The 15,851-nt window shown below is 44.4% G+C and overlaps 1 protein-coding gene across 1 annotated transcript in view; it reads right to left on the reverse strand.

Annotated features, from left to right (window-relative positions):
- DNAH6 (dynein axonemal heavy chain 6) overlaps nucleotides 1–15,851 on the reverse strand; it is a 679,574-nt gene that overhangs the window by 263,969 nt on the left and 399,754 nt on the right. The window contains exons 48-49 of the mRNA XM_063919567.1: nucleotides 11,585–11,725; nucleotides 8,979–9,221 (exon numbers count right to left, since the gene is read on the reverse strand). Coding sequence (XP_063775637.1) covers nucleotides 8,979–9,221; nucleotides 11,585–11,725 — 384 coding nt within the window. The remainder of the gene's footprint in view (nucleotides 1–8,978; nucleotides 9,222–11,584; nucleotides 11,726–15,851) is intronic.

Consider the following 15,851-nt stretch of genomic DNA (forward strand, 5'->3'; position numbering starts at 1 on the left):
CTGCTCCACAACTCTGTGGTGCCGCTGGCAGCCACTGGAGGGATGAGGACACACACACACACACACACACACACACACACACACACACACACACACACACACACACACACACACACACACACCCTGTGTACACTGCACCCCCACCAAATACACATTATAGCCTGCCCATTACAAATATACAGCATCTATACTTGTAATGGGCTAATGCTACACCCTCAGCATAACAGAGCCCCAGCTCCCAGCAGCAGGACTTCCAGAAACCCAGCAGCTCCTGTGTGAGTAGCGACCTTCCCCCCCCTATAATCCCGCCCTGGTGTCCGTAATTTTGTACTATATAAAAAAAAGAACCCACTTGTGTAACAGAATCCAACCACAGTTAAATTAGTGGGTTTTGTGATAACATACATTTTTATTAATGGATTCTTCCTCATCCTTTTTTAATGAAAGATAATATGCTTGTCATGGGTGCGGTCCACATATTAAAATTAAATAAAAAGTTTTTTCTCAAGCACTTTATGTCCTACATTTATACAGTATAAAATGCATCATATAGCAACTGGATGCTAGAGAAACAGTACATCATACGTATCTGACAATACGTAGATCAACCATATATTCCATATTACTGCACTAATAACAATGTATATAAATAATTTGAGTTTTATATTTAGATCAAATTCTAAAAATGAAACCAAAGTTAAAAAATATATGATTGTATTCTTGTCCTACTTATTCACAGACTTTATCCCATATTTGAATTACACATACAAGTCTCAGGGAACAGAAAACAGATGGAGCAGAATTACTCTTGGGTATGAATGGTTAGCCAACTGTACAAAAAACAGACATTTGATATACTTCACATTAATAAAAGATGCAAAAAGGACTAATAAGTGAAATGCATAATTGAAAACCTTAAAAATGCATCTTACAATTTAAATTTTGAGATTGGATTTGGTAAGCCACAATTTTTTCTATTGTGTACAAATTATGTATCCTTGTAATATGTAATATGTGTGCTTCATTTGGATACTTACACCCAGTGGCCACTTTATTAGGTACACTTGTACACCTGCTCATTAATGTCAATAATAAGAATTTACTTACCGATAATTCTATTTCTCGTAGTCCGTAGTGGATGCTGGGGACTCCGTAAGGACCATGGGGAAATAGCGGCTCCGCAGGAGACAGGGCACAAAAGTAAAAGCTTTAGGATCAGGTGGTGTGCACTGGCTCCTCCCCCTATGACCCTCCTCCAAGCCTCAGTTAGGATACTGTGCCCGGACGAGCGTACACAATAAGGAAGGATTTTGAATCCCGCGTAAGACTCATACCAGCCACACCAATCACACTGTACAACCTGTGATCTGAACCCAGTTAACAGCATGATAACAGCGGAGCCTCTGAAAAGATGGCTCACAACAATAATAACCCGATTTTTGTAACAATAACTATGTACAAGTATTGCAGACAATCCGCACTTGGGATGGGCGCCCAGCATCCACTACGGACTACGATAAATAGAATTATCGGTAAGTAAATTCTTATTTTCTCTGACGTCCTAAGTGGATGCTGGGGACTCCGTAAGGACCATGGGGATTATACCAAAGCTCCCAAACGGGCGGGAGAGTGCGGATGACTCTGCAGCACCGAATGAGAGAACTCCAGGTCCTCCTCAGCCAGGGTATCAAATTTGTAGAATTTTGCAAACGTGTTTGCCCCTGACCAAGTAGCAGCTCGGCAAAGTTGTAAAGCCGAGACCCCTCGGGCAGCCGCCCAAGATGAGCCCACCTTCCTTGTGGAATGGGCATTTACATATTTTGGCTGTGGCAGGCCTGCCACAGAATGTGCAAGCTGAATTGTACTACACATCCAACTAGCAATCGTCTGCTTAGAAGCAAGAGCACCCCGTTTGTTGGGTGCATACAGGATAACCGCAAGTCAGTTTTCCTGACTCCAGCCGTCCTGGAAACATATATTTTCAGGGCCCTGACAACATCTAGCAACTTGGAGTCCTCCAAGTCCCTAGTAGCCGCAGGTACCACAATAAGCTGGTTCAGGTGAAACGCTGACACCACCTTAGGGAGAAACTGGGGACGAGTCCGCACCTCTGCCCTGTCCGAATGGACAATCAGATATGGGCTTTTGTGAGACAAAGCCGCCAATTCTGACACTCGCCTGGCCGAGGCCAGGGCCAACAGCATGGTCACTTCCCATGTGAGATATTTCAAATCCACAGATTTGAGCGGTTTAAACCAATGTGATTTGAGGAATCCCAGAACTACGTTGAGATCCCACCGTGCCACTGGAGGCACAAAAGGGGGTTGTATATGCAGTACTCCCTTGACAAACTTCTGGACTTCAGGAACTGAAGCCAATTCTTTCTGGAAGAAAATCGACAGGGCCGAAATTTGAACCTTAATGGACCCCAATTTGAGGCCCATAGACACTCCTGTTTGCAGGAAATGCAGGAATCGACAGAGTTGAAATTCCTCCGTGGGGGCCTTCCTGGCCTCACACCATGCAACATATTTTCGCCAAATGCGGTGATAATGTTGTGCGGTCACCTCCTTCCTGGCTCTGACCAGGGTAGGGATGACCTCTTCCGGAATGCCTTTTTCCCTTAGGATCCGGCGTTCAACCGCCATGCCGTCAAACGCAGCCGCGGTAAGTCTTGGAACAGACATGATCCTTGCTGAAGCAAGTCCCTTCTTAGTATCTCTTGAAGTTCCGGGTACCAAGTCCTTCTTGGCCAATCCGGAGCCACGAGTATAGTTCTTACTCCTCTCCGTCTTATAATTCTCAGTACCTTGGGTATGAGAGGCAGAGGAGGGAACACATACACCGACTGGTACACCCACGGTGTTACCAGAGCGTCCCAGCTATTGCCTGAGGGTCTCTTGACCTGGCGCAATACCTGTCCAGTTTTTTGTTCAGACGGGACGCCATCATGTCCACCTTTGGTCTTTCCCAACGGTTCACAATCATGTGGAAGACTTCCAGATGAAGTCCCCACTCTCCCGGGTGGAGGTCGTGCCTGCTGAGGAAGTCTGCTTCTCAGTTGTCCACTCCCGGAATGAACACCGCTGACAGTGTTATCACATGATTTTTCGCCCAGCGAAGAATCCTTGCTGCCATTGCCCTCCTGCTTCTTGTGCCGCCCTGTCTGTTTACGTGGGCGACTGCCGTGATGTTGTCCGACTGGATCAGCACCGGTTGACTTTGAAGCAGAGGTCTTCCTAGGCTCAGAGCATTGTAAATTGCCCTTAGCTCCAGTATATTTATGTGGAGAGAAGTCTCCAGACTTGACCACACTCCTTGGAAATTTCTTCCCTGTGTGACTGCTCCCCAGCCTCTCAGGCTGGCATCCGTGGTCACCAGGACCCAGTCCTGAATGCCGAATCTGCTGCCCTCTAGTAGATGAGCACTCTGCAGCCACCACAGAAGAGCCACCCTTGTCCTTGGAGACAGGATTATCCGCTGATGCATCTGAAGATGCGATCCGGACCATTCGTCCAGCAGATCCCACTGAAAAATTATTGTGTGAAATCTGCCGAATGGAATCGCTTCGTAAGAAGCCACCATTTTTCCCAGGACTCTTGTGCATTGATGCACTGACACTTGGCCTGGTTCTAGGAGGTTCCTAACTAGCTCGGATAACTCCCTGGCTTTCTCCTCCGGGAGAAACACCTTTTTCTGGACTGTGTCCAGAATCATCCCTAGGAACAGCAGACGTGTCGTCGGAATCAGCTGCGATTTTGGAATATTTAGAATCCATCCGTGCTGTCGTAGAACTACTTGAGATAGTGCTACTCCGACCTCCAACTGTTCTCTGGACCTTGCCCTTATCAGGAGATCGTCCAAGTAAGGGATAATTAAGACGCCTTTTCTTTGAAGAAGAATCATCATTTCGGCCATTACCTTGGTAAAGACCCGGGGTGCCGTGGACAATCCAAACGGCAGCGTCTGAAACTGATAGTGACAGTTCTGTACCACGAACCTGAGGTACCCTTGGTGAGAAGGGCAATTTGGGACATGGAGGTAATCATCCTTGATGTCCAGGGACACCATATAGTCCCCTTCTTCCTGGTTCGCTATCACTGCTCTGAGTGACTCCATCTTGATTTGAACCTTTGTATGTAAGTGTTCAAAGATTTCAGATTTAGAATAGATCTCACCGAGCCGTCTGGCTTCAGTACCACAATAGTGTGGAATAATACCCCTTTCCTTGTTGTAGGAGGGGTACTTTGATTATCACCTGCTGGGAATACAGCTTGTGAATTGTTTCCAATATTGCCCCCCTGTCGGAGGGAGACATTGGTAAAGCAGACTTCAGGAACCTGCGAGGGGGAGACGTCTCGAATTTCCAATCTGTACCCCTGGGATACTACTTGTAGGATCCAGGGGTCCACTTGCGAGTGAGCCCACTGCGCGCTGAAACTCTTGAGACGACCCCCCACCGCACCTGAGTCCGCTTGTACGGCCCCAGCGTCATGCTGAGGACTTGGCAGAAGCGGTGGAGGGCTTCTGTTCCTGGGAAGGGGCTGCCTGCTGCAGTCTTCTTCCCTTTCCTCTACCCCTGGGCAGATACGACTGGCCTTTTGCCCGCTTGCCCTTATGGGGACGAAAGGACTGAGGCTGAAAGACGGTGTCTTTTTCTGCTGAGATGTGACTTGGGGTAAAAAAGGTGGATTTTCCAGCTGTTGTCGTGGCCACCAGGTCCGATGGACCGACCCCAAATAACTCCTCCCCTTTATACGGCAATACCTCCATGTGCCGTTTGGAATCTGCATCACCTGACCACTGTCGTGTCCATAAACATATTCTGGCAGACATGGACATCGCACTTACTCTTGATGCCAGAGTGCAAATATCCCTCTGTGCATCTCGCATATATAGAAATGCATCCTTTAAATGCTCTATAGTCAATAAAATACTGTCCCTGTCAAGGGTATCAATATTTTCAGTCAGGGAATCCGACCAAGCCACCCCAGCGCTGCACATCCAGGCTGAGGCGATCGCTGGTCGCAGTATAACACCAGTATGTGTGTATATACTTTTTAGGATATTTTCCAGCCTCCTATTAGCTGGCTTCTTGAGGGCGGCCGTATCTGGAGACGGTAACGCCAGTTGTTTTGATAAGCGTGTGAGCGCCTTATCCACCCTAGGGGGTGTTTCCCAACGCGCCCTAACTTCTGGCGGGAAAGGGTATAACGCCAATAATTTTCTATCGGGGGAAACCCACGCATCATCACACACTTCATTTAATTTATCTGATTCAGGAAAAACTACAGGTAGTTTTTTCACACCCCACATAATACCCTTTTTTGTGGTACTTGTAGTATCAGAAATATGTAACACCTCCTTCATTGCCCTTAACATGTAACGTGTGGCCCTAATGGAAAATACGTTTGTTTCTTCACCGTCGACACTGGAGTCAGTGTCCGTGTCTGTGTCGACCGACTGAGGTAATGGGCGTTTTAAAGCCCCTGACGGTGTTTGAGACGCCTGGACAGGTACTAATTGGTTTGCCGGCCGTCTCATGTCGTCAACCGACCTTGCAGCGTGTTGACATTATCACGTAATTCCCTAAATAAGCCATCCATTCCGGTGTCGACTCCCTAGAGAGTGACATCACCATTACAGGCAATTGCTCCGCCTCCTCACCAACATCGTCCTCATACATGTCGACACACACGTACCGACACACAGCACACACACAGGGAATGCTCTGATAGAGGACAGGACCTCACTAGCCCTTTGGGGAGACAGAGGGAGAGTTTGCCAGCACACACCAAAACGCTATAATTTTACAGGGACAACCTTATATAAGTGTTTTCCCTTATAGCATCTTAATATGTAATAATATCGCCACAAAAATGCCCCCCCTCTCTGTTTTAACCCTGTTTCTGTAGTGCAGTGCAGGGGAGAGCCTGGGAGCCTTCCCACCAGCAGTTCTCTGAGGGAAAATGGCGCTGTGTGCTGAGGAGAATAGGCCCCGCCCCCTTTCCGGCGGGCTTCTTCTCCCGTTTTTCTGACAACCTGGCAGGGGTTAAATACATCCATATAGCCCCAGAGGCTATATGTGATGTATATTTAGCCAGCATAGGTACTTTCATTGCTGCCCAGGGCGCCCCCCCCAGCGCCCTGCACCCTCAGTGACCGTTGGTGTGAAGTGTGCTGAGAGCAATGGCGCACAGCTGCAGTGCTGTGCGCTACCTTAAGAAGACTGGGAAGTCTTCAGCCGCCGATTTCTGGACCTCTTCTCTCTTCAGCATCTGCAAGGGGGTCGGCGGCGCGGCTTCGGTGACCCATCCAGGCTGTACCTGTGATCGTCCCTCTGGAGCTAGTGTCCAGTAGCCTAAGAAGCCAATCCATCCTGCACGCAGGTGAGTTCACTTCTTCTCCCCTAAGTCCCTCGTTGCAGTGAGCCTGTTGCCAGCAGGACTCACTGAAAATAAAAAACCTAACAAAACTTTTACTCTAAGCAGCTCTTTAGGAGAGCCACCTAGATTGCACCCTTCTCGGCCGGGCACAAAAACCTAACTGAGGCTTGGAGGAGGGTCATAGGGGGAGGAGCCAGTGCACACCACCTGATCCTAAAGCTTTTACTTTTGTGCCCTGTCTCCTGCGGAGCCGCTATTTCCCCATGGTCCTTACGGAGTCCCCAGCATCCACTTAGGACGTCAGAGAAATTTAATTAAGAAATCATTTGGCAGAAACTCAATGCACAAAAGCATTCAGTCATGTTCAAGAGGTTCAGCTGTTGTTCAGATCAAACACCAGAATGGGGAAGAGATATGATCTAATTGACTTTGAAAGTAGAATAATTGTTTGTGCCAGACAGTGGTGTGAGTATCTAAGAAACTGCTGATCTTCTAGGAGCTCCATGCACAACAGTCTTTAGATTTCACAGAGGATGGTAGACAAAATCATCTAGATAGTGGCAGCACTGTGAGCAGTTCTGTGGGTTGAAACTGACATGAAGCAGTACTGAAATTACAGACCGTGGTATGCAGAAGAGCATCTCTGAATGCATGACTATAAAACGCCACTAATGATGAGGATGAGCTATGACATGAACAGACTACACAGGGTGTCATGCCCGTCAGCTAAGTACAGAAAACTGAGACTACAGTGGCTCACCAAAACACTACAGTTGAAGACTGAAATAATATTGCCTGGTCTGACAACTCTGTGGCATACAGATATCAAGGTCAAATTCTGGCATCAAGATAAAATCATGGATCCTTCCTGCCTTGTCAGAGGCAAACACAGATTTCTAGAGGATGGTTTACAAGTGCCAGCCCAGCCCAGCCCATGTACTGAGCACAATTAGCATTTCACAAGCTATAATCTGCCTCATACAAAGTGCACTGCATGTAATATCTCTGACATATACAGAGCCAGCGATCACAGGTGAATAGGTGAATATTTTTTCTGGTTCTGACTCTGAGCACCATTCAACAATCCAAGTCCCTTGCTCTATGGATTAGGTATGTACACATTGGTTATTTAGTACTACTGTATGCTATACAGTAGTACTAAATAACACTATATTTATGGTCTACAGCTGTGGTTCCCAAACTTTTTTGAATCACGGCTCCCTAGAGTATCAGAATTTTTTTTCATGGTACACCTAGGCCAAAAGTTTCTTATTGATAAATTTAGAAAAATGTTTTTACATTAATTAAATTGTTTTTATATGTCATGCTTAGGCTCCATTATGTGGTGAGGGAAGGGATTCACTTCTGTTTGTCCACATATGTTATGATTGGCAGCCACCAGCACTGGTTTTGCCTATTACATTGACCAGAAATATTTAGAATTGGTCCAGAACCACCACTAAAGCTGGTCCCACAAAAAAGACAATGGCTACAGTGTACTGCAATGACCTCTAGAGTCACCAGATCTTAGTCCAACAGAGTCCAATAGAGCAACTCGGTGATGAATTCGCAGCTAACAAAACGTCAGTAAATGTTGAACCATGCCATGTAGTATTAAGCCTGTTCTGGAGGAAATGCAGCAATATCAGGTTAACTTATCATATAAACAGTATCATCAGCAATATTTTCGGGGGGCACACCTTCTCCTCCTCTAGTGATCAGGTTCCAGACTGCATGCTTGAATTATATATTACATGTTACCTTATACTGCACAAGACTATGGTGTATTTTCTACAGTACATTGCTGTTATTAGTCTGGTACATTATCATACATGCACTAGCAGTATTCACTATATATATTTAATAAGGGGCCCAAACCATGCACTCTCTAATGGTTAGTCAAACCTCTGTGGTGACTGGCCACACCCCTGATGGAGACTTGACCACACCCCTAAATATGGTACCCTACAATGGCATTTCTCCCGTGGGCCCTTGATGTCTCAGTCCAACACTGCTCAAGGGCCTATTTACTGATCATTACTTGCGGGCTATCCCCCTATAAACACATAGAACACATAATAAGTATCTCCTGAATGTATCTACAGGGGACCAAAGCAGATATCAGAGATCACTGCTGTGATCCACAGGTTTTATGCGCAAAAGCAGCCCCCATAGAAACCTATGAAGACGGCTTTCCTGCCAAATTTGCCAAGTTCCAGAATGCATAGCACTCCGGAGCATGGCCCAGATAGCTCACACCATCAAAGATGGTATTAGTCATTGTAGTCTACAGGCTACATATCACAGAAAGTACCTGATCACTAATGCGATCACTTTACTTTTAAACATCGCAAGGTTGGGCTACTATTGGAGCGCATGACCCTGCATGAGCTCAAAAGTGCAACACGGCGAAAAGAAATTATAATTATCGTATCTGGGCCCCAATAAATAGTAAATATGCCACATAATGTAAAATACATAGACTCATCAAATTCACCAAAAGGGTTCAAATATTTGAACACTGCAGTTATTTATGATATAAAAAAAATAGAAAAGGGAATAATAAATGTATAGAAAAAATGCAGGTCTTACCGAAATCAGCTGTTTCCTTTTGTCACCTAACATGGACAGATAAAGGTTTATTAACTCTAAATATGAGGTGGGAGTAGTGTAGTACCGTCTCCTCAGTTCTGCATAGTAGCGCTCAGCCATCTCAGTGACACTCATGTGAATCTCCACACACATTTCAGAAAACTTCTCCTTCATCTCTTCACTGCCAAGGTCAACATTGGTGAAGAACGTTTGGGAGACAGACAGCAGTGCTTCTCTCGGCCACTGCAAGTAAAAGCAGGGGAAAATGCAATCACAAGTCTACTCTGTAATACTATTTGGTTAACTACATTAGAATCAATTATGTTTCTTTACAATGATAAATGTTTCCCAGGGCAATTCCAAATATCCATATAAAAGCAAGCAAAAATATATTTTTTCATGCATTTCAAATATAATTTTCTTAACTTACATCTGAAATACTGAAATGTGTGATATTTTTTTTGTGAGCCAAATCCCGTAGCACAAATGAGATTTATAGGTTACTGACATGTAATGCTGCTAAGAGAGACTATTTGGCCCTACACACCTGGCGATTGGCCCCCGAGGTGCCAGACGGCCGATACGACTGGTGGGCGACCTGGCGGTGGGGAGAGTGAAGTTTCTTCACCCCCCTGTCACCCGGCTCCATAGCACTGCATGCTAATATGGATGATATTGTCAATATTGGCTTGCATGCATAAACGAGCAGGAACCAATGATGAACGAGCGCAGGGCCACGCATCGTTCATCGTTGGTGCATACACACTGAAATATATGAACGATATCTCGTTCATATCTTTCAGTGAAATCGCTAAGTGTGTAGGGCCCTTAACACTTAATTGGTGCAATTAATTGTGTGTTTAGAAGCAATAATGGTCTTTGTGGCAACATCAGTACTGCTCAAAGAGCAATTAGCATAACTAGAAATATATTGCAGAATAAGGCGATTATTGTGCTGCAGTATACTTTGTATTAGGCTGTGAATGACTAGAACTAATTGCCTGGATATCGGAAAAAGCATAGCTCAAAATAATGTAATAAATTGGAATTGCTCAGTGTTATGTTGACTGACTCATATTAATTTAATTAAAGCTATATTTCATAAGAAAATTCAGCATTTTGTTCCTATTCACAGTACGGTTTTATTGCATGTAATTATCCATAACAGCATTAGGCTCTGCAGTACAAAACTCAAAAAGGGAAAATATTTCCCGTCTCAAGTCAACAACAGAAATGTACATTAATTTTTTTCAGCTACCTTATACCATTTTATACACATACATTTGCTTCACCTTAATTATATAATATAGTATATGATACTGATATATAACTGATATTTGCATGATGAAAGTAATACATTTATTGTGTAAGTTTTTCTATATACAGTAGTTGAATTATATTTATTTGTATAGTGCTAATTACAGTCTTTTCATTATTATATTTTGTATGTGGAATTATAAATATTTTTATGCATACAACCAAATTTTGACTACATGATTGTTTTTAATATTTTATAGGTTTAATGCATTTCTATTCATTGTATACCATACAATCAAGAAATAATGATATTTTTTTATGCTGTTACCCAGAATTACCAGTAGTATGCTGGGTTCGGGAAGCAGCTACCTTCCCAACCAGCATCATGATTGTCCTCACAGTGGGACGTGCTGGAGTCCTGCCGCGGGTGGGGGGGTTAGGTTTAGGCAGGAGAAGGGTGGTTAGTGTTAAGGAGCAGGGACGGGAAGGTTAGGGACCGGGGAGGGAGGGTTATGTTTAGGCACTTAGAGGGGGAGGTTAGGGTTAGGCATCAAGCAGAGAGGGTTAGGTTTAGGCAGCAGGGAAGGGAGGGTTAGGGTTAGGCTCCAAGCGGGGAGGGATAGGGTTAGGCACCCCAAAGGGAGGGTTAGGGTTAGTGTACGGAAAAGGTGAGGGTTAGGGGGCCTTAATGGGGGGCTGTTGGGATTCTGATGGGCGGGATGCCACTGTTGGTATACTGACAGCCGGCATGCCGTCCATCAGCAAATCATACTGATCCCCTGGGTTCATTATACATTATGGAACTGTATGGACCTGAGCTAGCAGGTGCTATTGTTTTCAGAAAGCTTTGATTCATGTTCACAAATCTAGCAAAAGATGACATCATTCATAATGTAGCCCCTCTATAAGTGCTTAATGCAACACCAACCATACAATATTATTTAATGCTGTCTAGAATAAATTGATTTTCAACTACAGTACAAACTAGCCCTTGCAACTTGCAGGTCTTTTTGGCCGTGATAAGAATCTAGAATGCCAGAGTAACATACACAGTATGGCACTGTCCCCAAAGAAAATGTGTTAGTTACATGGCTGGAGAGGAGATACTGATTTTTAACATATAAATAAGGAGAATCTCAATATTGTAGCAGATGTTAAGAGGCAGCTGAAGTATGGATGCCACATTGAAAGTACTGGAGGTTTCATGAACACACAAATGTATAAATTTGCACATTCTTTGGTTCCCTCGTAATATTAATATAAATAATAAAAGATGATTATATGAATATTATCAGATCACAAATAGTATTAATAAATAAAAATATTACTTATGTCTTAGAAATACTGACCTGCACAAACCAATCAATGGTGCAACAGTTGACAAGTGATGGAAACATACGACATCGTGCTCTGAAGGCCTCCCCAACTGGACTCATACACAACACAATGTGCAGTTTCTGACGCACTCGGTTGATAAAATACTGAAACACCTTGATTGCAATCAAAATGATAAAAAAATATATATTATTGGGTACTACAAACTACACGGGCATCTTTAATCTCCAATGCATAAATACAAAGTAATGGCTTAACATCACCCAGAAATGCATTTTAAAATCGAATGACATGGTTTTTGTGGTGCGCAAATTAATACTTGTTCAACTTATTTTATTTTTATTTATTTATTAACAGTTTCTTATATAGCGCAGCATATTCCGTTGCGCTTTACAATTAGAACAACAGTAATAGAACAAAACTGGGTAAAAACAGACAGAGGTAGGAAGGCCCTGCTCGCAAGCTTACAATCTATAGGGAAATAGGCATAGATACACAAGGATTGATGCTAACTATTGCATAATGGTCCACCAGATTGCTAGGTTCTTAATGGGTTGTATGATGATACCCCACAAAGTTATCCAAGTGTCAGGAGGGTGTGAGACTAAAGAAAGACAAGATATGTGATGTTATGAATACTCTACAGAGGATGTAATTAGATAGGGAAGCACTGAAGGTTATGTGGGTGGGTCTGGAATTTGATAGGCTTGTCTGAAGAGGTGAGTTTTCAGGGAACATTTAAAGGTTTGGAGACTAGAGGCGAGTCTTACTGTGCGTGGGAGGGCATTCCACAGAGTGGGTGAAGCCCGGATAAAGTCCTGTAATTTTGAGTGTGAACAAGTAATGCGTGTGGATGAGAGACGTAGATCTTGTGCAGAGCGGAGAGGTCGGGTAGGGAGATATTTTGAGATGAGTGAAGAGATGTATGTTGGTGCAGTTTGGTTAATAGCCTTGTATGTGAGTAAAAGTATTTTATATTTAATACGGTAGAATACCGGTAACCAATGGAGGGACTGACAGAGCGGATCTGCAGACGATGAACGTCTGGCAAGGAAGATTAGCCTCGCAGCTGCATTCAAAATGGATTGTAGTGGTGAGAGCCTATGTTTGGGAAGACCGGTCAGGAGACTATTACAATAATCAATGCGGGAGATAATGAGAGCATGGATTAGAGTTTTTGCTGTGTCTTGTGTAAGATAAGGGCGTATTTTGGATATGTTTCTTAGATGTATGTAACATGATCTTGAGACAGATTGAATGTGGGCAACAAAGGACAGTTCAGAGTCAAGAATGACACCTAGGCAGCGAGCTTGTGGGGTAGGGGTGATTGCAGAGTTCTCAACAGTGATAGAGATATCAGGTTGGAAACTACTATTGGCCGGTGGAAATATCATTAATTCTGTTTTGGAAATATTAAGTTTGAGGTGGCGAGATGTCATCCAAGATGAAATGGCAGAAAGGCATTCAGTGACACGGCCCAATACAGATGGTGACAAATCAGGGGAGGATAGGTAGATTTGAGTATCATCCGCATACAGATGGTACTGAAATCCGAAAGAGTTGATTAGTTTGCCAAGAGATGTGGTATAGATAGATAACTTAAGAGTTAAATAATACTGTTTAAACCTCTAACTCAACTCCGTTTTTAGCAATATTCAGGCTTGAATATAAACAAGTCTAATTACTTTATCTAATATGGGAGTGACTTTACAGTACATACTGTAAGTGTAAAGATTAGGATAATGTCCATACACGTGCCTGACTTGATTACAGATATATTCAAAAATCATTAAAGCAGATCCACTGAGACACAAGTTTGTGCTCCAAGCTTACTCTTAAATAACAGACAGCAGATGCTTACTGCCTGTGTATCATAATTCGCTTGTGGTGCTGACCATAGATCTCACAGCATGTCTCCATGCCATTCCATCTTCTTCCCTCCCTTTATAGTACATCCACATGCTGCACCTGCTACTGCTTTCCTCTTGAAGTGACTGTATGAAGAAGATTATGTTGACTCATTACACCATGGACTGGTAAGTGTCACGGTAGAGTGCGCATCGGGGGTCCCATCGCTTATCTGTCCGGATACTGCTGCGTTGTCTGCTCAGTAGAATAGCAGGCGTCTGGCACGGGGAATTCGGGGTCTGTGCACAAGCTGGCGTAGCACAATGTGCTCCTGCCGTGTCTGGGTGCTGTGCGCCGCCATCTTCTTTCTTCTCATGTGACCAAGCACTAACCAATCCTGCATTTTCCATCATACAGCAACCACTGGCTCCATTGGTTCCAGTCCGATATTGTGCCATCGGTTCCACTCCGATATTGCTTCATCTGTTCCAGTCCTTTGTTGTGTCATCAATTCCAGTCCGATATTACTCCATCAGTTCCAGTCCAATACTGTGTTATCGGTTCCAGTCCTATATTGTGCCATCGGTTCTAGTACGATATTGCTCCATCAGTTTCCAGTACGATATCTTTCCACTGGTTCCAGTCTGATATCGATACATCAGTTCCAGTCCGATAACCGGATTATCGGTTCCATTCTGATATCTGCATCTACAGTTCAAGGCACCAGAATCTCATACTTCAGTTCTATATATCGTCTTTACAAATCTCAGTCTGTAATACATAACTCCCAGTCTCCCGCCTCTCCGTTCTTCCAAGGTTATCTAGTACTAGTACTGGGTGACCCAGGCAGTAGGTCGCAACCTGCACATTGCGCACAGAAAAGTCCAAACTTCTTTGTGGGGGTCCCTGGTGAAATCCACTTGCGTGTTAGACTCTGCAACCCTGTTCTGAGTCTCCATCAACTACCCAGTACTAGTCAGAGTTCTCCTATAGTCTATGATCAGGAACAATATCAAGCCAGCTACTTTCAAGACTCCAACTCTAGGATCCGTACTAGCCAAGGATCCAAATTGGGATTCAGAAAAACCTCACAGGGTGACAGTAAGTTTATGAGGAATGCCGTGAATGTTAGGAAGGTAGATGCAGTAGAGGAAGCAGTATCCCCGTCCCCTGTACCTCCGCTGCTCTAGAATCTACAAGCTTCTCTAACAATGACTATGAGGGAGCACACGGTGTTATAGAGTATTGCGATCTTACTAATGCTGTCACTGAGTAAGAAGTGATGACTGCCACTTCTGTGGAGGTGCTAGGGCAGTCATAGACAGCCTGATACACTTCTTGGGTGGCCCTATAACCTTCAAGGACCTCCTATTACTCATAATCTCCATTGTAAGCTAATGAATATATTTAACAAACGAAAAGAGGCAACTACTGTATCTGTAAATAGGATTTTGATAACCTACCGGTAAAACCTTTTCTCCTAGTCCGTAGAGGATGCTGGGGACGACATCAAGACCATGGGGTATAGACGGGATCCGCAGGAGACATGGGCACTCCAAAGACTTTTCATTGGGTGTGAACTGGCTCCTCCCTCTATGCCCCTCTTCCAGACCTCAGTTGTAGGAACTGTGCCCAGGGAGACTGACATTTCGAGGAAAGGAATTACTTAACTAGTGGTGAGATATCTACCAACTCACACCCTCAACCATGCCGCACACATGGCATTCAACATAACACATGCCAACAGGCATGAACTAATTGCAGCAACATGCTAAAACCAAGATAACACAACTTGTGTAACTGTAATAACTAAACTGCAGGTTAAGTACGCACTGGGACGGGCGCCCAGCATCCTCTGCGGACTAGGAGAAAAGGATTTACCGGTAGGTTATCAAAATCCTATTTTTTCATACGTCCTAGAGGATGCTGGGGACGACATCAAGACCATGGGGTCTATACCAAAGCTCCAGTACAGGCGGGAGAGTGCGGATGACCCTGCAGCACCGATTGACCAAACTTTAGGTCCTCATCGGCCAAGGTGTCAAACTTGTAGAACTTAGCAAATGTGTTTGACCCTGACCAAGTAACTGTTCGGCAAAGTTGTAATGCCGAGACCCCCCGGGCAGCCGCCCAGGATGAGCCCACCTTCCTAGTGGAGTGGGCCTTTACCGACGTCAGTAACGGCAATCCAGCCGTAGTATGAGCTTGCTGAATCGTATTTCTAATCCAACGTGCAATAGTCTGCTTGGAAGCAGGACAGCCAATCTTGTTGTGATTAGTGATGAGCGGGTTCGGTTCCTCGGGATCCGAACCCCCCCGAACTTCACCCATTTTACACGGTTCCGAGGCAGACTCGAATCTTCCCGCCTTGCTCGGTTAACCCGAGCGCGCCCGAACGTCATTATCCCGCAGTCGGATTCTCGCGAGATTCGT

Source organism: Pseudophryne corroboree, chromosome 1 (assembly GCF_028390025.1).
Source record: "Pseudophryne corroboree isolate aPseCor3 chromosome 1, aPseCor3.hap2, whole genome shotgun sequence".
In the NCBI taxonomy this organism is placed as follows: domain Eukaryota; kingdom Metazoa; phylum Chordata; class Amphibia; order Anura; family Myobatrachidae; genus Pseudophryne; species Pseudophryne corroboree.